The sequence below is a fragment of the Lepidochelys kempii genome, chromosome 6, assembly GCF_965140285.1.
Source record: "Lepidochelys kempii isolate rLepKem1 chromosome 6, rLepKem1.hap1, whole genome shotgun sequence".
NCBI lineage: Eukaryota > Metazoa > Chordata > Testudines > Cheloniidae > Lepidochelys > Lepidochelys kempii.
Window position 1 is genome coordinate 45,023,997 of NC_136385.1, and position 23,144 is coordinate 45,047,140.

The 23,144-nt window shown below is 43.2% G+C and overlaps 1 protein-coding gene across 1 annotated transcript in view; it reads left to right on the forward strand.

Moving 5' to 3' along the window:
* The window catches only part of KIF18A (kinesin family member 18A), a 108,027-nt gene that overhangs the window by 65,214 nt on the left and 19,669 nt on the right, over window positions 1–23,144 (forward strand). Inside the window, exon 12 of the mRNA XM_073350650.1 lies at window positions 4,949–5,187. Within this exon, the coding sequence (XP_073206751.1) occupies window positions 4,949–5,187 (239 nt within the window). The remainder of the gene's footprint in view (window positions 1–4,948; window positions 5,188–23,144) is intronic.

Below are 23,144 nucleotides of genomic sequence, written 5' to 3' on the forward strand. Positions count from 1 at the left end.
AAGGGATGTCCAAGCCACACGCTCCTCCGCCCCTGTCTGCTTTCCCCCAGACCTCAGTTTAAAAACTGCTCTGCAACCTTTTTAATTTTAAACAACAGCAATCTGGTTCCATTTTGGTTTAGGTGGAGCCCATCCTTCCTGTGTAGGCTCCCCCTTTCCCAAAAGTTTCCCCAGTTCCTAATACATCTAAACCCCTTCTCCCTTCACCATTGTCTCATCCACGCATTGAGACCCTGCAGTTCTGCCTGTCTAACTGGCTGTCAAGGTTCCTCCCCGACTCTGAACTCTAGGGTACAGGTGTGGGGACCTGCATGAAAACCTCCTAAGCTTACTTTTACCAGCTTAGGTTAAAACTTCCCCAAGGTACAAATTAATTTTATCCTTTGTCCTTGGAATATCCACTGCCACCACCAAACTCTAACTGGGTTTACTGGGAAACGTAGTTTGGACACGTCTTTCCCCCCAAAATCTTCCCAACCCTTGCACCCCACTTCCTGGGAAAGGTTTGGTAAAAATCCTCACCAATTTGCATAGGTGACCACAGACCCAAACCCTTGGATCTGAGAACAATGAAAAAGCATTCAGTTTTCTTACAAGAAGACTTTTAATAGAAATAGAAGTAGATAGAAGTAAAGGAATCACCTCTGTAAAATCAGGATAGTAGATACCTTACAGGGTAATTAGATTCAAAACATAGAGAACCCCTCTAGGCAAAACCTTAAGTTACAAAAAAGACACACAGACAGAAATAGACATTCTATTCAGCACAGTTATTTTCTCAGCCATTTAAAGAAATCATAATCTAACACATACCTAGCTAGATTACTTACTAAAAGTTCTAAGACTCCATTCCTGTTCTATCCCCGGCAAAAGCAGCGTGCCGACAGACACAGATCGTTTGTTTCTCTCCCTCCTCCCAGCTTTTGAAAGTATCTTGTCTCCTCATTGGTCATTTTGGTCAGGTGCCAGCGAGGTTACCTTTAGCTTCTTAACCCTTTACAGGTGAGAGGATTTTTCCTCTGGCCAGGAGGGATTTTAAAGGGGTTTACCCTTCCCTTTATATTTATGACACTGGCCCTGTGTGTGGAACTGGAAGCTTTCAGAGAATGCTACCATAGAGGGCCTGGACTTCAGTCTCTTACCTAGCAGCCTAAATTTGGGCCTCCAGGATCTCTCCCCTATCCTTCCCTGTGTCGTTGGTACCTACATGAACCACAACCACCAGCTCCTCCCCAGCACTACACATAAACCTATCTAGATGTCTCAAGAGATCCGCAACCTTTGCAACAGGCAGGCAAGTCACCCTGCGGTTCTCCCGGTCATCACATATGTCATAAATATAAAGGGAAGGGTAAACCCCTTTGAAATCCCTCCTGGCCAGGGGAAAGCTCCTCTCACCTGTAAAGGGTTAAGAAGCTAAAGGTAACCTCGCTGGCACCTGACCAAAATGACCAATGGGGAGACAAGATACTTTCAAAAGCTGGGAGGAGGGAGAGAAACAAAGGGTCTGTGTCTGTCTGTAGTCGTCTTGACCCGGGATAGACCAGGAATGGAGTCTTAGAACTTTTAGTAAGTAATCTAGCTAGGTATGTGTTAGATTATGATTTCTTTAAATGGCTGAGAAAAGAATTGTGCTGAATAGAATAACTATTTCTGTCTGTGTATCTTTTTTGTAACTTAAGGTTTTGCCTAGAGGGGTTCTCTATGTTTTGAATCTAATTACCCTGTAAGATATCTACCATCCTGATTTTACAGGGGGGATTTCTTTATTTCTATTTACTTCTATTTTTTATTAAAAGTCTTCTTGTAAAACACTGAATGCTTTTTCATTGTTTTCAGATCCAAGGGTTTGGGTCTGTGGTCACCTATGCAAATTGGTGAGGCTTTTTACCAAACCTTGTCCAGGAAGTGGGGTGCAAGGTTTTGGGAAGTATTTTGGGGGGAAGGACGCGTCCAAACAGCTCTTCCCCAGTAACCAGTATTAGTTTGGTGGTGGTAGCGGCCAGTCCAAGGATAACGGGCGTAAAATTTTGTACCTTGGGGAAGTTTTGACCTAAGCTGGTAAAGATAAGCTTAGGAGGTTTTTCATGCAGGTCCCCACATCTGTACCCTAGAGTTCAGAGTGGGGGAGGAACCTTGACAACATATAAAGCTATCTATGTTTCTAATGATCAAATAGCCCATTATAGTAAATCCTCACTTAACATTGTAGTTATGTTCCTGAAAAATGCAACTTTAAGTAAACTAATCCAATTTTCCCATAAGATTTAATGTAAATGCGGGGGTTAGGTTCCAAGGAAATTTTGGGGGGGCAGATAAAAGGTATTATATACTGTACGGTACTGTGGTTGGGAAGTGCCCCAGCTTACCCCACACAGGCACAGCCCGCTGTAGACAAGGACACTAGGAAGCACCTTCGCAGCAGCAGTGGCAGCTTACCTGGAGAAGAACAGGCACTGACTTTGCTGGGGGATGCTCCAGGCCCGCCTCTTCCTGTCCTCGCTCCACTCCAGGCCCACCTCTTCCCCAGAGCACACCGCATCCCCGCTCCTTCCCCACCCCCCAGAAAGTCCTAAGAGCCGCCAAACAGTGGTTTGGCAGGTTTACGACTTTCTGGGAGGGAGGGGGAGGAGTGGAGACGTGACACTTCCTCGCTCCTTCCCCTCCCTCCCAGAAAGTCCTAAGCGCCGCCAAACAGCTGTTTGGCGGTGGGGGAAGCGCTGGGAGGGAGGGGGAGGAGGCGGAGAAGAGGAACTTGTGCAATGCTTCCTTGTAAAGTCGCTGCTCTTCCACAAAATCTTACATGCAGTGTACAGAGCAGGTAGCCAAACAACATAAGGAAGCATTGCACAGTTTTAAACGAACATGTTCCCTAATTGAGCAGGAACGTAACTTTGAAACAACGTTAAGCAGGAGGACGTTAAGTGAGGAGTTACTGTACTAATACCTGTCTCTTCCTAATAACACGTAGGCTGATCTGCAAGAAATAAGATTATTTTCAGCTGCAATTGTCAAACTTCTCAGAGATCATGTTGCTTCCAAGCTATTTTGAAAACATTTTCTTATTTGTAAATCTCTCTGGTATTGCAAACGTATGGAGCTTTTAAAGAACTGAATATTACTGACATTTCTGTTGTGTTATCACTGAATTACTAGTATACTTCCAAAAGAGAGTTGTTTAAAATATGGCTTTTTATTTCATTAGCATTTAAGTACCAGAGTTGCTGGATTTTTTTCTTTCTTTGTTGTCAAATTTCGTATGTTGTAGTATGCTTCCTTTTATTGGCAACAAAAAGTGAATGAATAGCAAACAGCAGCTGAGTAAAGGATATTCCATATTAAGACCAAGTTTAAGGTAAAGTTGCTTCCAAGTAGCACAAAACTTTTAACAAAGGGATGGAGTGTGAGGGCAAGATATTTTCATTCATTGATGCATAGGTCCATCAATGACTATTAGCCAAGATGGGCAGGGATGGTGTCCCTAGCCTCTGTTTGCCAGAAGTTGGGAATGGGCAACAGAGGATGGATCACTTGATTGTGTTATGTTCATTTCCCCTGAAACACCTGGCATTGGCCACTATCAGAAGACAGGATACTGGGCTAGATGGACCTTTTGGTCTGATCTCGTATGGCCATTCTTATATTCATTTACAATTCATACAGTCCCTATTGCTGCCCTGCAGAGTGTATGCATTCCAGAAGTTACCCTGCATAAAACTTTGGTGCTCTGTGTCCCACTCTGCCTCGTCCAGTGGAGCGCAGGCACAGACTGCAATGCTACCCATAGACTTTATAAAGGATGCTGATATAATTTTCATATGTATACCAAACAATAAGAGTGATGTTTATAATCTCCCCGTGCCTTAAGGTACATCGACAGAGGCTAACCTACCTGAACTAGCTTGACTCCAGCTATCTCAGGTAACAATAGCCACAGGCTATCGAGTAGAGTATGTAACCAGGACTCGTGCCAGGCTCATACTGCCTACGCCACGCTGTCTCCACTGCTATTGTTACCCATGCTAGCTGGATTCAAGCTAGTTAAGGTAGGCTAGCCAGTGCACAGCTTTTGCTATGTTGACATACCCTTAGACTTAAATGGCATTTAATGATGAGCGAAGTCTAATTTTGTTACACAGAAGCTGTTATACAGCTAATGGAATTCAAGAAAGTTAGATGTTTTGAGCAGATTTTTTAAAATCAACTATCCGTGTTAAATGCCATTACTGCAAACAACACAAGTGCTGAATAAGCCACACAAACCTGCAAAACTGAAACTGGAACTCTGGCCCACATTTTGGATGCTGTATAAAAAGTGAAAACCACCACTTTGATGCCTGATTGAAAAATAATTGAATTGAAGAAAAGTCTATGTTGGTTATCTGAAGAGATATATAATTGAAAAATAAATGTCAGAACTCTCTAATATTATCAAAATATATCAACCATACTTCTGTGCTATTATTTTTCTTTCTTTTTTTTTTTTTTTTTTTTTTTTTGGTGTATTACTAGGATGATAAAGAATTTTCATATACATCATATTTAAAAGCTCAGGGAAGAGAACACCACCAAAATTAGCAGTGATTTCTGCATGGGGTTTTAGTACTTTTCAGAAGTTGATTACGCTTCTTTCAAATTGAATCAAACAATAAGGCTACTAAATCAACAATAGACTTTAAGGCCAGAAGGAACCAAAGTCATGATCTAATCTGACCTGGTGCATATTGCAGGCCACAGAACCTTGCGGATCCACTCTCTAGTTTAAACCTGCAAGTGACCCGGGTCCCAGTTTGCAGTGGAAGGCAAAAAACTTGCAGGTGCTCAGCCAATAGTAGTTTTTATATTCTAATAGTGGTAGTTCATAGCTAGGTTACTGTTGACTAGACTAAAACTTTCATTTAAAGATATTTAAAATTATCTTTGGGTTTTTTTGTTTGTTTGTTTGTAGAGTACTAAATGCTTTGCTTCCAGTTCTAAGAAAACAGTACATCACCTTAAAAGAAGCAGGGCTGGCAAATGCTGTCATTGAGGCTAACTTCAAGGAGGTTGAACAGCTGATTCAGAGACCAAAAACAGTAGTTTGGGCTGACCAACCTGTTGAAGAGGAACCAAAACAAAATGATCAACCAGAGATGTCTGTTATCCTGGCGTTTCCACAACTTGCAAGCAATCCAAATACACCTTGCCGTAAGTATATAATTAAATTTTCTAATGAGAATAATTTGAGGTGTTGCCCCAAAAAGCCATGATTGATTTGGATAGATTACTTACATTCATTTTTGGCAATATAGATTAGCAATGCCTGCATTTTTTTATGTGAACTGTGTCTGTTAAATTGCCATCTATCCCATAAAAATCTTGCAAACACTACCCAAACTTTTGGTGCACAATGATGGTCATAAATCAGCTACTTTTGCGGATACAGAGAAAATGTATACGGAAGAAAGACAATTCCCCCCGCCCTCAGACCTGCCTCAAAATGCTATGTCTGATAGAAGATGGAGCGTTCATTATGTCTAAGCACCTGGTTTCAGTTTTTGCCTAGATTTAAGTAGATATAGTGGCACCCTTGGATCGTTCGTTTTAGTCTTCCTTTAATCTGATTGAATTTCCATAATTGTGGTGTAATCTACACAGTGCACTCTTGGGTGTCCTATCAGAATGTAAACCGGTGATCAGTAGGTTTGGGCATTTTGGGAAGCCTATAACGGAATATTGAGTTAACTTGCCAAATGCCCCTCTTAATCTGGCTATTTGTTGACATGAATCAGGCATTTTACAGGTATTGCTAAAGTTGGTGGAACTTTGGCAATTTCTTGGCAGGTCACTTAGGGTTTTTGTTGTTGCTGTTGTTTTTTTGATTGCTTATATTTCTTCTTTCTTTTGCTTTATAAAAAGAAATAAACTTCCAATAAATAGGATAGAGCAGAGAGGACTCAAACATGAAAAGTTAATTATTGATCAAGGCGTTTGAATGATGCAATATTAACTTTATAATCTATGAAAAGCAGATCCTAAAGCCCACCATATTTACTCCTCTTTAACTCTATGGGTAACTTCTCTCCACTTGTATAAAATGCCTTTTTCTTTCAGCTGTTTGTGTCTCCTCTAACCTTAGTGATTGTCCATTTAAATTTGTGAAAGATGTTTGTAAACAGTCAAGAGACATAAAAAAACCTGACTTTTATGTAATGTTCAAATTTAACAATAACCAAGGCTACGCTTTAGTCTCAGGTGTTTTTAGTAAAAGTCATGGACAGATCAAAGGCTGTAAACAAAAATTCATGGGCCCGTGACCTGTCCATGACTTTTACTAAAATACCTACCCTGACTAAAACTTGGGAAGGGGGTGCGGGTGTGCTGGGGGGCGCGGAAACAGTCTCGGGGCACCGCGGGTGCTGGGGGATGTGGTGCTGGGGGATGTGGTACTGGGGGGGGGGGCAGGGGAGGGAATTGGTGGCGCTTCCTACCCGGCTTCGCGTCTCAGCAGCTCCTAGGAGGCAGGGGCTCCGCAGCTCCCGTCACAAGCGCTGGCTACCGCAGCCAATGGGAGTCAGCACTCACGCCCCACCACCACCACCAGCCCTTCCGCCACCTAGGACCTGCAGGGAGCCCCCCATCCTGAGATAAGCGCCCCCCTTCCCGCACTCCCCAACTCCCTAGCCCTGAGCCCCCTCCCAGACACCCAAACTGCTGCTGCTGGCCCAGCTGCTTCAAAAGTCATGGAGGTCACGGAAAGTCACGGAATCCATGACCTCCATGACAGACTCGTAGCCTTAACAGTAACCAGTTTTGTTCTATTGTGTGGGGTTTTTGGTCTATTTATATTCCTACTAAATCTGTTTTGGTGTGATAAGGTTATTTAAACTTTTCATAACTATCATCTGAGTGTACTCTTCTGAACCACTCAATTTTCAAGGTGAGGGCTGGAGTTTCTGGTTTTGAAAACTGGCTCTCTTCTCATTACAAACTTAAATATTATGTTTCACTCTATATACAAATGAGTGGTTTTGCCTACTTTTACTTGTTTTTAGTTTAAATAACAATGTAATTAAAATTTTGCTTTGCAAGTGTTTCATATAAATGGTCCGTGAAACATTTTTTTAAAATAAGAGGTGCATACAACTGTTACAAGCCTTACATGTATATATCTGGAAAAGTTGCTTTTTTTTATGTTGGTGATGTATGGATATGCAAGTAAATGTTCAGAGTTTTTATGGTAGGTGATGAGTTTGGTTAGATTTTTGGCTATCATTTTTTGTAATTTCTATTCCCTGCCACTCTGCCATGTGAAGCTAAACACTTTTCCCATCTGGAACAAAACATATCTACTTCTGTTTCACCTACCTCTCTACAAATCCTATGTGTAACCCACACACTTCCTAGGTATGGTGGTCTTTCCCCCTCTGGTGACACCGAGACCACTTAGAGATTAATGAGTCTCCTATAGCCTTAGCTAAGACCTATGTGGCTGTTAGCTCATGCAGTAGAGGCTCATGCATTTAGCTTCAGAGATCCCAGATTTGATCCCGCCCACCAACACCTGGGTCTGTCAGTGTTACATATACATTTAGGGTTTGATCCTGCTCTTATTGAATTCAATGACCAAGTAAAACCCATTCATGCTTTTGAATCAAATTCATAAGGATAGACTTCAGGTTTTCACGCTCAAGGGGATTGCATTTGGATTTGTTGAGGATGATTCCTCATTCTCAATTTGTCTACTGTTCAAAGTCTTCAAGTGTTCCTTGGTGAACACAGCCCACTTCTGTTGTTGGATTACAGGTTTACCTACGCAAATGCAAACCACTTGTTTCAGTTAAGAGGTGATGTTTTTTTACACCAATCTTAACTTTTTTCATGCAGACATGGTGCTTGACCTGGAAACTCCCAGGTAGATCTTGTTCAGTGCTTTTCTGTAGACTCCATGCAAATTATGGAAGAAACAACTGCCTTCTTAATGGAAGAGTTTTGTAACTTTGCCCAGAAAGGCAATCAGTTCCAGCAACACATGTTTTTCACATAGTTCATCTGGCTAAGCATGCACTCTTTTTTCGTTTCCCCTTGAGGATTGATTAGTTACCATGATGTAAAGCTTGTAGGGGATGTCCCCAGTTTCCTTTCCAGACTACTGGAGATTTTTATTCTTCACCAAGAACCATATTCTCTCTCCTGAGCAGCTAAATTGTTGGCAGCCTATCTTGAAATGATTTTTCTTCATAGCAAGATGATCCACATATTTTAATGGGCTCTTTCTTCTGATTATTTATATACTATCTAAAGCTTAGCAGGTTGGCACTGTTCTACAAAAGCTTAAAAAATTAGTCAAGCCACAAAATACAACATAAAACTGCCAATCATTGCTGTATTAAGAACCTGAAAGTTAAATTGACTGTAAATAAATTAAAACTAACCTAACTGATTTTCATTGTCTATGCTGAAAGAAATCCAAAAAGTACACAAAGCACAAAAAGTGACATCACATTTTTGATATTTTTACTTGAGATAGTACTAAGAGGAATGGTGAGAGCATGTAACGTAAATTGACAGTGACCCTTCAAAAAAGAAACCTTCTCTTGAATGGTTTCCTTTTTTAATGGTACCACTATTACCTGGTACAATAATGATACATCACCTAAAATGTCCCCCATATTTGAAAGCATTGGGCCTATATTGCCTATTTTCCTTTGTAAATTGAATAAATATTCCAAATACCTCAGGCACTTCCTGATACATATGGGGAAAATGCAGTGTTTGGAAGGAAATGAGTTACTCTTTGTGGTGGAATGTATAAACCCTACACCAGAACTGAAGGGGTTAAGGAGCAACTCTGGGCCTAGGCGGCCTTGTCCATCCCTACCTGTGGTGCATGCTCCAGCTGGAGGTGGAGTTTAAAAGGGAGACTGACAGCACAGAAGGGGCCTGACAGGGCAAGGAGAGAGACTTGCCCTGAAAGTTCCTGAAAAAGAATGCTACAGAAACCTTTCTCTGGAAGAAAGCCAGGCTGCTGAGCCCAGAGGGGCTGAAGGTTCAGCTCTTTTCATTTTCTTTGTCACTGTGTCAAACTGTAAGACTTTGGTGGGGTAGTGAGTAGTAGGAAGTGGCCCCGAAGGCAGTCTTAAGATGCCCCTGGGTGTTGGGCATTGTTGCTTCTCACATGGCCTGGGGCCAGAGCCCTACCAACTAGTGGGCTCCCTACCAACCACCTTGCTACAGAGGGCATTAAAACCCTCTCTTACAGACTCTCTGTTGCGGAAACCCAGAGAAGGTAAAGGCTTTGCAAGCTGCATGGCTGGAACTAAGTATCCGCAGGGGTTGCTAAACAGACTGAAGGTCCTCTCCCACCCCTCTTACCTTTGGGAAGTTGCAAAACCCAATATCTTCCCTGGGACTCTGTTACCCAGGGAAGAGGGATGCATCTAATTGGAGACCTGACCAGAGGATCAGGTTGACACCCACCAAAAGGCAATCCGCTACAGGACATGATAGTGGGCAATGAGAGAAATTGGAGGTGGGGTCCAATTGGAGATGAGATCTAATGCCCTAACCATTAGGCTACGTTGCCAGTGAGAACCACCTGTCACTGTCTTGTATTACTCTCCTGGCTGAAAAGTAGCTTGTCTATCCTGCACTTTCACTGCATGGTTCTAAAATTCATGAAGATGGCTCTTCCTCTTGTTGGCCTGTATTGCATTTAGAAAAGGAGTACTTGTGGCACCTTAGAGACTAACCAATTTATTTGAGCATAAGCTTTTGTGAGCTACAGCTCACTTCATCGGATGCATGAAGTGAGCTGTATCTCACGAAAGCTTATGCTCAAATAAATTGGTTAGTCTCTAAGGTGCCACAAGTACTCCTTTTCTTTTTGCGAATACAGACTAACACGGCTGTTACTCTGAAACCTGTATTGCATTTGTGTTTAAAAGACCTATTCAGAAAGGTAAAATTGATAGGAATGGCTGTGCTTTCAAAAGCTTCTACAGATTTAACTTTGCCACTAATTTTGTACCAAGCTGACGCTTGAGGACACAATCTTTTTGTTACAAAGCTTCTAAGAAACAAAAAGTAGGTAAGAGAACAATATTAGCATAGAAAAACGTGATTCTCTCTATGCTAAAGAGCAACAAAATCGGGTGAGAGAAATGGGAAGGATGCAGTGCTTTTTTATTCTTTAAAGACCCCCCAAAATAAGTTTTCTCAAAACTAATTATTTTTTCCCAAAAGTCGTTCAAAAGAATGCTTGGCAATCATTTAGCAAGACCTGATGTAACTAAGATCTTTAGTAAACAAATATAAAGGAAGATTTATACAGATGTATTTGGTACATTGATTTTATTTATTTAAGTTCATAATATGTTCAAGATGTTGGAAAGGAAATAGGGTTTTGCATCAAGACTGAACAACACTGACCACCTGTTATACGGTGGTCATTATTCCTTATTTTAAAATCCATATTTCACATGCAACATAATTGCATGGACTTTACTTGTCAACAGTAAAACATAACTGTTCATTTTTTGGCACTTGATTTTTACTTTTAATTTCATTCATAAGTTGAGAGAATTAATTTTAAAATCTACAATATTTCATAAATATGGATTTCCTCTTGGAAATGTTTCTGAAATTTTGTTTTCAAATACATTGTTTTTGGAGAAGTTAATTGGTGGTGATAAAGTGTTTCATTCACATTAAATTGAATTATGTATACAGTATGCTTTAATAAAGTATTATGAGTCTGGGGAGTCCAACAGGAAGGGTGTGTATTAGGTCAGCTTGTTAGTAGATGTAATTTACTGCTCTTGCATCTAAATGTGGATAGCTTTCAAAGAATGAGCATTTTGGGGGGCTGGGGTATTATAAATGTCTTCCTGCAGAAATGAAATACTATTATGACTAAATATGCTAATCATGCTGTGCCAGCACTCATGGATCATATATTAAGATATACTAGAGAAATATAACTTCCTTTTCAGTATATGTTTATACAGTTATTACAGTTGTTTGACTGAACTAAGAAGATTCTAATTATCATGCATTATCCATTAATGAAAGTTCCAAATATGTCAGTCTAGCTATCTACAAGTAATTATGGTCAGTGTAGGTGTAAAACTGGAATAGTATAGAAAACAATGTCTGTGGCCACAAAGGAAATTGCTGACTTTTTCACATCATAAAACACCAGGCAGGATTTTTTTTTTTACAACATTGTCCTTTTGCTTACACTCTATTAAGAAGATGGAAATATGAAACTTTTTTAAAGTTCACTGTCAAATTAAGGTAGCTTCAGTGGCTGATATATTCAACAAACAATAAGAAAGCTATCAGTTTTTAAAAACTGGTAATTAATACTTGATGCTCCTGCAGCATTAATTTGTAAAATACCTGTCATGTGGAACTAAAATGGTATGGTTAAAATGATAGAATTAAACTCTGTTGTGACACTTTTCACATTATAATCATGATGCCTAGAAATCTGTAGCAGTTGAAGCATTGCAATAGGAGGACAAGGAAAGAATTAAAGTTGCAAGCCACTAGTTTTTCATAGGTTGCTATCGGATTTAAACTAGGGTTGTTGGAAACGAGGAGACAGTATAATGAAGATTTTAAGCATCTTTCTCTCCCCTGCTTTTGAATTACATGGGTCAGGAGAAGCAGCCAGTTTTACCTTATAAATTTTGTAAGAAAATGTTCTGGCATGGTTCTGAGAGAAATCACACAAGAACACTTATTCACAGGGAAAGTCTGCAGATCCATTACAATGGTTCTTACTCTTGAGCTTGCAGCTTCTTGGGGACAGTAACCAGACTTGTCAATCAGGCAGACTGGGAATGGCCATATCGCTGAACACCCAGCCAGCTAGCCAGTTTGAACTGCCTCCAGCAGCTTGCAGGAAGTCTTTACCAGATCTCCTGCTCAGGGCAACAAGAAACCAAAACAACCAAGAAAGGATTCTGTGTGTCACTTAGCTGTTGTTTAACATCAAGCGGGCCATGCAGCAGGATTTTTTTAAACCCCTTCTGATAACAAGGTCACTGGCTTCAGCAGCTTTCATTGTAGGCTCCCTGGAAGAACATCAGTAGCCTACAGAAGTTTGGCAGAAGAAGGTGCAGAAATGCCCAGGCTCGCCATGCCATACCTGCCAGTCTAACCAAAGCCTGTTTGTGCTGCAAGTCAGTCATGCCATGCCTGCTTCGCTCACAGGACCCTGCTCCCTATAGGTCGACCATGCCCCATATAGCCAGCCAGCCTTCCCTGGAGGACTGAGTGGGACAGCAATGCAAACATGGATTTCCTTAAACCTTTAGAAGCCTTTCACCGTCTTTTCCAAAGCGAATTCAGATATCTGTTAGCTCTTTTCCCTATGTTGATCTCACAGCCCTTCATGCACACACTACTGGTGTCATTAGTATTTCTGACAATACTGATGGTGGAAGCTGTATCCTCTGATCATGTAAAGTTAGATTAGGAAAAGCCCTAGCGCTATCTTGTATTGGCAGAGGTGGCAACCAAAAGTTCTGATCTTTTCTATCTCTGTTATGCAGCATGTTTAAAAGAATTACTTTTATCAGCATACAATAGCTATTTTAAAAAACACATTGAAACCTTCCTTGCAAAATTTCATATGAAGACCATTGGCAGGAAATTCCTGATTCTTATGTTTTCAATTGTATCTGCTTATGCAATTTGCTTATTTTCATTATGGGAAATAAATGCTGTAGCTAAGGTGTACTAGAAGGCATTTCTATTCATTTTTTTCCCTGGTTGGGGTGTGAATGGTTTTGAGGAGGGTATTTTTTTGCGTTACTTTAAAAAAAAAAAAATCTAACCTTGTTGAATGATCTGTAATACCAAGATTGTACAACTAAAGCTGCAGAAATGAAGAAATGTAATTTTTTACAGCAATAGTAACTTGGTCATGTTGTGCATATGCAGTATTTTCCAATTTTTCCTCCTAAAGTGTGTATCTTAACATATTTGCTTTTTTTCTTAGCATAAAGTTTGTAGGTTGCACAAAATGGCTGAAATGACAGTTCCCAGAACTTTACCTTTTGCATCTCCTGACTTTTGGTCATTTAATTATGAAACCTTAGTACAGAATTCCTATATAAGTTTTGTGCATTAAATAGAACCATAACTTCTTTCTCATTAAAACACAGAAATTTTGCAAAGTGTATACTATTGTTGTTCAACAGTCAAAATACACCTTCATTTCAGAAGTTGCTCAAATATATTAATTCTTTGCTTTGAAATTACTTCAATTACAAATTTATCTTTGAGAAAAATCTGTCATCTTCCTATGGGCTAAAGGAGTGTTTTAGGAATAGGTTAGAAGATATTTTTATTTGATTGCAGTTTGTGTATGTTGAATGAAATCTAAAATTATTTGGAGCAGTCATTGAATAAAACATAAATGGTGTGTAAAAATTCAAGATATGGAATAGGTATAAGTTCATGAAAATAGTCTTAAGGTTCCATCGATTTAGGGTCTTGGTTAATAGAGTGACCCACACTATTCACAGTGTAGAGTGGGGGGGGGGGTGCATGGGGGAAAGAGGCACAAAGCTAGGTTGAGGGCCATAACTGGTATTTACAAGTATTTCTGTGAATGAGGACGTTCTTGGCATGGTTTCAGGCATCCCATTTCCTGAAGCCTCACTGTGCATTAGCAGTGAGAGAACAAAATTGATTTACAGGAAAAAATGGCATCCATTACCTTCCCTAGTGACAAATATCCAAAAGTAAAGCCAATTTACTATTGTGTGGGGCAGGGACAATTCGGATATAGTTGTGTGATCGTAAAAAAAAAAATTGATTAAAAAAGGAAAAAACATTTTTCTGCCTTATTTAAAAGACTTGTTATATACTGAAGAGCTCATTCACCCTGTCCTAATGCGACTGACTTCCTTCCTTCATGTTGAATAAAATATTAATAATGACCACCATGCTAGTCCCATGAATGCAAACTGTTTTCTATCCTTTTCACATCATAGCTGTTGTTTTAGAATGTCATTAAATTGTCCACCATAATGATCCCTCTGGGTCACATGAATATTCAGTAGCTGAAATTCATTCACTAGATATAATTTGCGATTCGGAATTCCGTGAGTCAGAAAGTTGTTAAAAGAATCAGAATTTATGATTAGTGTAGTAATTAGATCAATCATTTGTAGCCCAGAAATGTTTATTGAAATGCATACATTAATATTTGATTTCACTTTAGCAGAACAACCTGGCAGACTTAATTTAGCACAGTTTCCAGAAATATCCCCTCCTGCATGTATTAACATGAGTTCTAGAAGAAGAAGAATCCTGGCTATTATTCTGTCCCAAACTTCAATTAGAACTAATCCAATTCATCAGTGTCTCTTTGTCACAAACCCTACTTATTTGGGCTGTGACTCATGATTGCTAAATACTGCATTCTGCTTTTCACATTAACTTACACCTCTGTAAATCTCTTATGATTGCACACTCACCTCTTGATAAATTAGTTCCTCAGAGTAAAGTCCTCTGGGCAAACCAAAGGATGACCAAAACCTGCTGCCTCTTTTATTTGAAGGGACGCTTTTAACTCCTTCTTTAAATCACTTTTGCACTTAAACTATTTATATATAAAATTATCTGGTAAAACAAACAGTTGGTGAATAACAAATTTTGGCAAGTATAGACTTAATATTCATTAGCCTACCACTATAGATCAGTCAGTTCAGTAGGTACATGATCTGACTTCAATGAGAATTTCTATTTTTAGAAATAAGCATTTTGCTCAAGGAAATCCAATTGGTGATGTCACTTCCATTGTAAAATATATTTTACTCCAGTCCCTTATTTTTAGTGTAAATATTTCTATTGCATATCAAATATCTGTATATACTGAAAGCACTAATTGTAGACTTCATAATGACTCGTTCTCCTATAGCAAGCAAAGAGAACAGTTTAATACTCCTGAGCTCCAGTGATCAGCTGACTGGGTCTATTAGAAAATTTTTACAGTACAGTAAGCAAGAGGGGAAAAAATCCATACAAATCATAACATTTGACCAATTTTCATCTGAAAAAGACAATTTGTAAACATACTTTTTACATTACCATAGGTGTGCCTGCCTATCTGATACCTACATTCCAGTTAATAAGCCTAATACTAAAATTTTGTGGTTTGAATGGTTCTACAGGGTAAATACAGTCAGAACCATTTCAGATGGTGGGCTTTCTTCTTTCAAAGGATCTATTTTGTATGCAAATTTTTATTTGCTATACCACATAACATATGTTTGATTAAATGTTTGTCATGTTAGATGGCCTTCTTTTAAGACTTTCTTTTTGTACCTTTTTATTTGGTCATTAATTCAATTTTAGTTCATTATCTAGGAATAAGATGTATTCCCTCTTAGTGTTCATTTTAATATAAACCGTTTTAATGAATGGTCTTGTTAATTGACTTCTGGGATGTTAGTCATCACCATGTTACTTAAGTGTTTTATATTAGTGGATGTGGCAAACAAGAATGTACTGACTCCTTATTCATTCTGTTTGCACAATGACACATTTAGGGAGAAATTAGCAGAGTACACATATCCTAAGAAGCAGCCATCTTCCGACAAAGTACTTAGATGTCTCTGGTTAATATTAAGTCAATCAAGGGATAATATTACCCCAAAGTTGCATCATAAAAATGTTTCAGTTAATTAAATAAATACCAGAATTACTTCAGTCCTTTAAATCTGAAACTGTTTTGCCTCTCCCTGAACAGATGTCAGTGTAAAAGGAAGGCTGTGTAAAGTGACCACATGCCTGCACAATCACCTGGATCATTCTTTTGAACACACAGCTGTATGGCCCCATACAGCAGAGTTCACATAGACTAAGAACAGATTCTAAGAAGATTTAGAAAATAGGCCAGTGCAACACCATTATGCAAAAGTAGCATTCAATCAATGTGAACATACTCAACTGCAAATTAATTGACAGTGTTACATACATGATTCTCCTCTTTTAATATGTCTTGTATATGTTACCCAAGTATTCAAATCTCTTATTTGGACAAGACTTTCCTAGAATTGAGTGCGCTACCATTTAGAAAATAGAGAGAAGCAGTTCATATAGATGTTTAAATTTTAGGCATACGATATTTTCAGTGTCAGCCAATTGTACCAAACTATAACTTTCAATGTTGTGCATCAGATGTTGGGAGACTGTATAACCTAATTATATTAAAATTAGGGCTGTCGATTAATTGCAGTTAACTCGCATGATTAACTCAAAAAAATTAATCGTGATTAAAAAAATTAATCATGATTAATCGCAGTTTTAATTGCACTGTTAATAGAATACCAATTGAAATGTATTAAATATTTTGGATTATATACATTTTCATATATATATTCTATTTTGTGTTGTAATTGAAATCAAAGTGTATATTATTTTTTATTAACTGATAAACAGAAGAAAGTGTTTTTTCAACTCACCGCATGTAAGTACTGTAGTGCAATCTCTTTGTTGTGAAAGGTTTCAGAGTAACAGCCGTGTTAGTCTGTATTCGCAAAAAGAAAAGGAGTACTTGTGGCACCTTGGAGACTAACCAATTTATTTGAGCATGAGCTTTCGTGAGCTACAGCTCGAGCTCACGAAAGCTCATGCTCAAATAAATTGGTTAGTCTCTAAGGTGCCACAAGTACTCCTTTTCTTTTTGTTGTGAAAGTACAACTTACAAATTTTTGTTTGTTTTGTTACATAACTGCACTAAAAAACAAAACAATGTAAAACTTCAGAGCCTACAAGTCCACTCAGTCCTAGTTCTTGTTCAGCCAATCTCTAAGACAAACAAGTTTGTTTACATTTACAGCTGGCATTGCAAGGTATTTACGTGCCAGATACGCTAAACAATCATGTGGCCCTTCGTGCTTCAGCCATCATTCCAGAGAATATGCTTCCTTGCTGATGACGCTCATTAAAAAAAAAATGCATTATTTAAACTTGTGACTGAACTCCTTGTGGGAGAATTGTATGTCCCCTGCTCTGTTTTACCCGCATTCTGCCATATATTTCATGTTATAGCAGTCTTGGATGATGACCCAGCACATGTTGTTCATTTTAAGAACACTTTAGCTGTAGATTTCACAAAAGGCAAAGAAGGCATCAGTGTGAGATTTCTAACCAACCCAAGTTCTAAGAATCTGAAGTGCCTTCCAAAATCTGAGAGGGACGAGGTGTGGAGCATGCTTTTAGAAGTCTTAAAAGAGCAATGCTCTGATGCAGAAACTACAGAACCCAAACCACCAAAAAAGAAAATCAACCTTCTGCTGGTGGGATCTGACTCAGATGATGAAAGTGAACATGCGTCGATCCGCACTGCTATGGATTGTTATTGAGCAGAGCCCGTCATCAGCATGGATGCATGTCCACTGGAATGGTGGTTGAAGTATGAATGGACACATGAATCTTTAGCGCATCTGGCATCTAAATATCTTGCGAAGCCGGCTACTACGGTGCCATGTAAACACCCATTCTCACTTTCATGTGACATTGTAAACAAGAAGCAGGCAGCATTATCTCCTGCAAATATAAACAAACTTGTTTATCTTAGCGATTGGCTGAATACGAAGGAGGACTGAGTGGAATTGCAGGCTCTGAAGTTTTATATTGTTTTATTTTTGAATGCAGTTTTTTTGTATGTAATTCTACATTTGTAAGTTCAACTTTCATGATAAAGAGATTGCACTACAATACTTCTATTAGGTGAATTGAAAAATACTATTTCTTTGTTTTTTACAGTGCAAATACTTGTAATCAAAAATAAATATAAAGTGAGCACTGTACACTTTTTATTCTGTGTTGAAATTGAAATCAATGTATTTGAAAATGTAGAAAACATCCAAAAATATTTTAATAAATAGTATGCTATTATTGTTTAACAGTGCGATTAATAGCGATTAATTTTTTTAATCACTTGACAGCCATAATTAAAATCTACCAGGTGTAGTTAGCTCTTGTACTGAGGTCTGTAGAAGAGAGTCCTCACAAAAAGGCGTCCAGTCACCACTAACTTCTTTGCATGGTTCCCAGATTTATAACTGCAGTGCTCTCTGCAGTTTTCACTTGTTAGTTTTGCAGCTTTTTGTTAAAAATGATAGCATTGGCATAGCTGGAAAATAAGAACCCTAGTACACTATGTATGGAAATGTCTCCTTTGGAAATATTTGCAGCTCATTGTTTGTCAGCCATGTTAATATGCCTGTAAATTTCCCCTGACAAATAAGGTAGAGACATATTAGAAGCATAGAACACAACCAAACTCCTGTGGATGGTGCTGAATCTGCATCAGGAAAAGAAATTCTTCTGCGAGTGCTTGTTCACGTCTATTCCACATTAGGTGTGTGCACGCCGCATGCATGAGCATCGGAAACTTTTTCCCTTAGCGGCTCCCGGCAGAGCCCCCCAAGTGGCACCACTGCACCGTGCATATATACCACTGCCGGCCCAACCCCCTCCAGTTCCTTCTTACCGTCCGTGGCGGCATTGGAACAACCTCTCTCTCTCTCTCTCTCTCGTAGAAGGGCAGTCCCTTAGCCTTCAGAGTAGCTGTTATCAGTTAGTTAACATACCCTTATTGTGGACACTTATGTGATTAGGTCCTTGCAGGCTTCCGGCACCCGCCCTGGGCTGCAGGGCATGCCGCAGGCCCACGGCTTCAAGGCTTGCGCCACATGCCGCAAACCTATGCCAGTTAGTGACCCCCACGACTCGTGTCTACGTTGCCTGGGGGACGGACATCAAACTGAACGGTCTAGGATTTGCAAGGCATTTAAGCCAAGAATAAAGAAAGAAAGAGACTTTCGTTTAAAGCAGCTGTTGATGGAGGCCACATTGCAGCCACGGGGTCTGGAGCACCCAACACCAGCTCAGGTTTCCTCGGTGCATAGTGCCCCGGAGCCGTCGGGAGACCTGGCACCAGCTAACCACCATAAACTGTCGGCCTCAGCGCTCCAGACTAGGCCCCGGCACCGCTCGTCCTCCCTGGTGCAGCCCCCAGCACAGCCGAAAGGAAGGCGCGGTCTTTCCCCGCACAGGAGGCCAGCGCCTCCCAAGGCCCCGAGCACCGATAAGAGCGGGAAGGCCGCGGTACCGGCGCTGACACCAGTGGTCCCAGGAGCACAAGCCCCACCGAGCCCTAAGTGATCTCAGTGCGGACGATGGGCTCGAGGGCATAACGGATCAGCCCTCCACGCCCGGCACCTTTGAGGCTGCAAAGGACCTCATCGAGCTGTCGGCAGCGAGCCCCCTCCCATATGGGGAGAATCCTCCAGCACCCATGCCTCGGGTGGCGTCGAGGGGTAAGCCAGCAATGGTGTGCTGCTCAAGGACACCATACAGCACCACTCCCAGAGTTGCTCCAGGTCGAGCTCCGACTCCGCGGACTCACAGTTGCCAGCAGCCCAGAAGCTGATCATGTCACCGGGAGTGGGCCGGCATGAGGAAGCACCGGAAAGGGCACAACTCTCTCCCCCAGAGACTGGCACTGGGAGGAGTTGAGACGGCCCTCGCCAGAGGACTCCCGCAGATGGTCCCGGTCCTGGGGATGCTGGTACTGCTCCCGCTCAGCCAGGAGCCAATCGTTCTCCTGCCAGCGCAGATCGTTGGCACCGCCATGGCCTTCGCAATCGGCATCGCCACAGTCCGGCGCCAACTCCGGCTGCTATAGTACCCGCACCGGGCCCCAGACAGCAGGGAACCTCAGGTGGACTGGCAACGGCCATTGGCCCTTCTGGACCCCCGGGGGCTATCAGGAGTGCCAAGGGGCCCCATCCAGGGCAAGTCACTCAGTGCAGCGGTCCTGGTCCCCGCACCAACGCCAGACGGTGCCGGAGGCTACAGTATCCAGGCCTCCAGCATCCCCCCAGGATAAACCGGAGAGACTAGCACTGAGTCCAGTGCCGTCCCTTGGACTCCCGCCCCTGCCTGAGTCAGAGGCCCCTCCCACAGGAGAAGGGGAGCAGGAGGACTAACCAGGGGGGTCGAGCAGCAGCTAACCTCCTTGTCATCCCCGGATGAGGCAGTGGTGGGTACAGAAGTGTCTGGCCCTCCACCAATAGACCATAGAGCCCACCAGGAGTTGCTATGCAGGGTCGTGCAGAACTTGGGGTTGCAGGCTGAGGAGACAGTTGAGAAGGCGGACCCCCTGGTGGCCATGGAGCCTCAAAGGTCCATCCAGAATAGCGCTCCCGCTCATTAAGACCATTCAGTCCAACTATAAGACCATATGGCATACCCAGGCCTCCAGCGCTCCAACGGCCAAAGGAGTGGAGCGTAAATACTTTGCCCTATCTAAGGGCTATGAGTTCCTGTTCTGCCACCCAAGTCCATGCTCCCTAATGGTCTCGGCAGTAAACGAAAGGGAGCGCCATGGACAGCAGGCCCCAGTCCCTAAGGCCAAGGAGGCGAAACGCCTGGACCTTTTTGGCAGAAAGGTGTACTCATCTGGGGGCCTTCAGCTAAGGATTGCAAACCAGCAGGCCATCCTCAACAGGCACAATTTCAACTCCTGGGCAGCGGTGGGGAAGTTTAAGGACAACCTCCCTCAAGGTTCCCAACAGGAGTTCATGGCCCTGGTGGACGAGGGCAAGTCAGTCGCCAAGATCTCTCTCCAGGCCTCCCTGGATTCGGCAGACGTGGCGGCTAGAACAATCGAGTCAGGGATGGTCATGAGGCGCTTGGCATGGCTCCAGGAGTCAGGCCTGCCGCCCGAGGTCCAGAATACGCTCCAGGACCTCCCCTTCGAAGGGTCCAGGCTCTTCTCGCACCAGACAGACATGAGGCTGCACAGCCTCAAGGACTCGCGAGCTATGCTTAAGTCGCTGGGTATGCACGCCCCGGCGACCCAGAAGAAGCCCTTTTAAGCTGCGGCCTCCTCCTCAACACCAGTACCAGCCTTGCCATAGGCATGAGCCTTACCGTAGGCGAGGCAGGGATAACAGGCAACGGCGCAATAACAATAGTAACAATAATGCGCCAGGCCAGAACCAAGGCCAACACAAACCCCATCCGGGCACTAAGCCAGGCTTTTGAAGGTGTGTTCGAGGACAGCGTACCAGACCAGGCACCGGATCCGTCCCTTTGTTTCCTGAACCGCCTGTCCTGTTTCTCCCGTGCATAGTCCACCATTACATCAGACCGTTGGGTCTTACACACGGTGCGGAACGGGTACTCCCTGCAGTTTTCCTCCCGCCCCCATTCCCTGTCCCTCTTCAGGGACCCCCTCACGAGCATCTCCTAGAGAAGGAAGTCCACTCGCTGCTAGAGGCGGGGGCGGTAGAGGCAGTGCCACACAGCCTAAGGGGGAAAGGGTTCTACTCCCAGTACTTCCTCGTCCCCAAGGCCAAAGGGGGCCTTCGCCCCATCCTAGACCTGCGCGGGCTCGACAAGTTCCTGGTCAAGGCCCGGTTCCGCATGGTTTCTCTGGGCACCATCATCCCTTCCCTTGATCTGGGTGACTGGTACTCTGCACTCGACATGAAGGACGCATAGTTTCATGTCGCCATCCACCCAGCACATCGGCGGTTTCTACGCTTCACCGTGGGCCCAGAACATTACCAGTTTGCAGTTCTCCCATTCAGTCTAGCCGCAGCCCCACAGGTGTTCACGAAGTGCATGGCAGTGGTGGCAGTCTTTTTATGAAGGCAGAGAATCCGGGTGTACCCGTACCTCGACGACTGGCTCCTGGCGGGACGATCCGAGGCGGAAGTGCGGGGCCATGTGGAGGTGGCCATAAGATTGTTCCGCGAGCTGGGGCTCCTGGTCAACGTCCCCAAGTCCACGCTCGTACCCACGCAGAAAGTGGAATTCATAGGGGCAGTCCTGAACGCGGTGCAGGCCAGGGAAAGCCTTCCAATATCCTGATTCTGAGCTATCCAGCAAGCGGTGGCCTCCCCATGCCAGTTTCCAGTGACAACGGCCAGATGCTGCCTGCAGCTGCTGGGTCACCTGATGCTGATGATGGACACGTCAGACCACGGATGGGGGGCTCACCGGGGGGACCTCATGATGCAGGGGTTGTGGTCCGGAGCAGAGCGGTCGCTCCATTATCAATGTGAAGGAGCTCAAGGCACTTGGTCTTGCCTGCCAGACCTTTCACACCACTCTGAGTGATCACAGCGTGACAGTTCTGACAGACAACACTGCTGCCATGTTTTATATAAACAAGGAGGGTGGGACTCATTCCTCGCCACTCTGTCACAAGTCTCTCCTCCTCTGGGACCTTTGCATAGCCCATGCAATTCACCTCGAGGCGTCCTATCTCCCGGGGGTACAAAACGAGCTGGCGGACTCCCTCAGCAGGTTGTACCGCATTCACGAGTGGACGCTCAGGGCGGACGTCGTGCTTTCGCTCTTCTGCAGATGGGGGTTTCCCCGGGTAGACCTGTTCGCCACCAGGGCCAACACCCAGTGCCCGTGGTTCTGCTCATTCCAGGGCCGCAGCCCAGGCTCGCTCGCGGACGTATGCCTTCCCCCCGCTCCCCTTGGTGTACAAGGTCCTACTCAAGGTGCACAGGGCCAAGGTGGTGGTGATCCTCATCACCCCAGCCTGGGCCCGACAGCACTGTACACGTTGCTCCTAGAGCTGTCGGTGGAGGCCCCAGTAGTCCTGCCCCTACACCGGGACCTCATTACGCAGGACGGCAGGCAGCTTCTCCACTCCGACCTACAGTCACTGCACCTGACTGCGTGGAGACTCTGTGGCTAAATGCCCTGGAGAGCCAGTGTTCCTTTCCCTTCCCAAGATTCTGCTTGGCAGTAGAAAGCCCTCTGCCAGGGCAATCTATATGGACAAGTGGAAAAGGTTCTCGTGTTGGTGTGAACCCCGACAGGTGCGGCCATGACAGGCCCCGGTGCAGGCCATCCTGGAGTACCTCCTGCACCTCAAGAAGCAAGGGCTAGCTCCGTCCCCATTCAGAGTACACCTAGCGGCCATCTCCGCCTTCCATCCAGAGTTCTCGGGGGGGCTCTGTGTTTTCCCACCCAATGGTGGGACGGTTCCTTAAAGGGGTGGAGCCCCTCGCTTCCTGTTCTCTCCTCCACCTTTCCTGGAAGGTGGCATTTCTGGTTGCCATTACCTCGGCCAGAAGGGTGTCCGAACTGAGGGCCCTCAC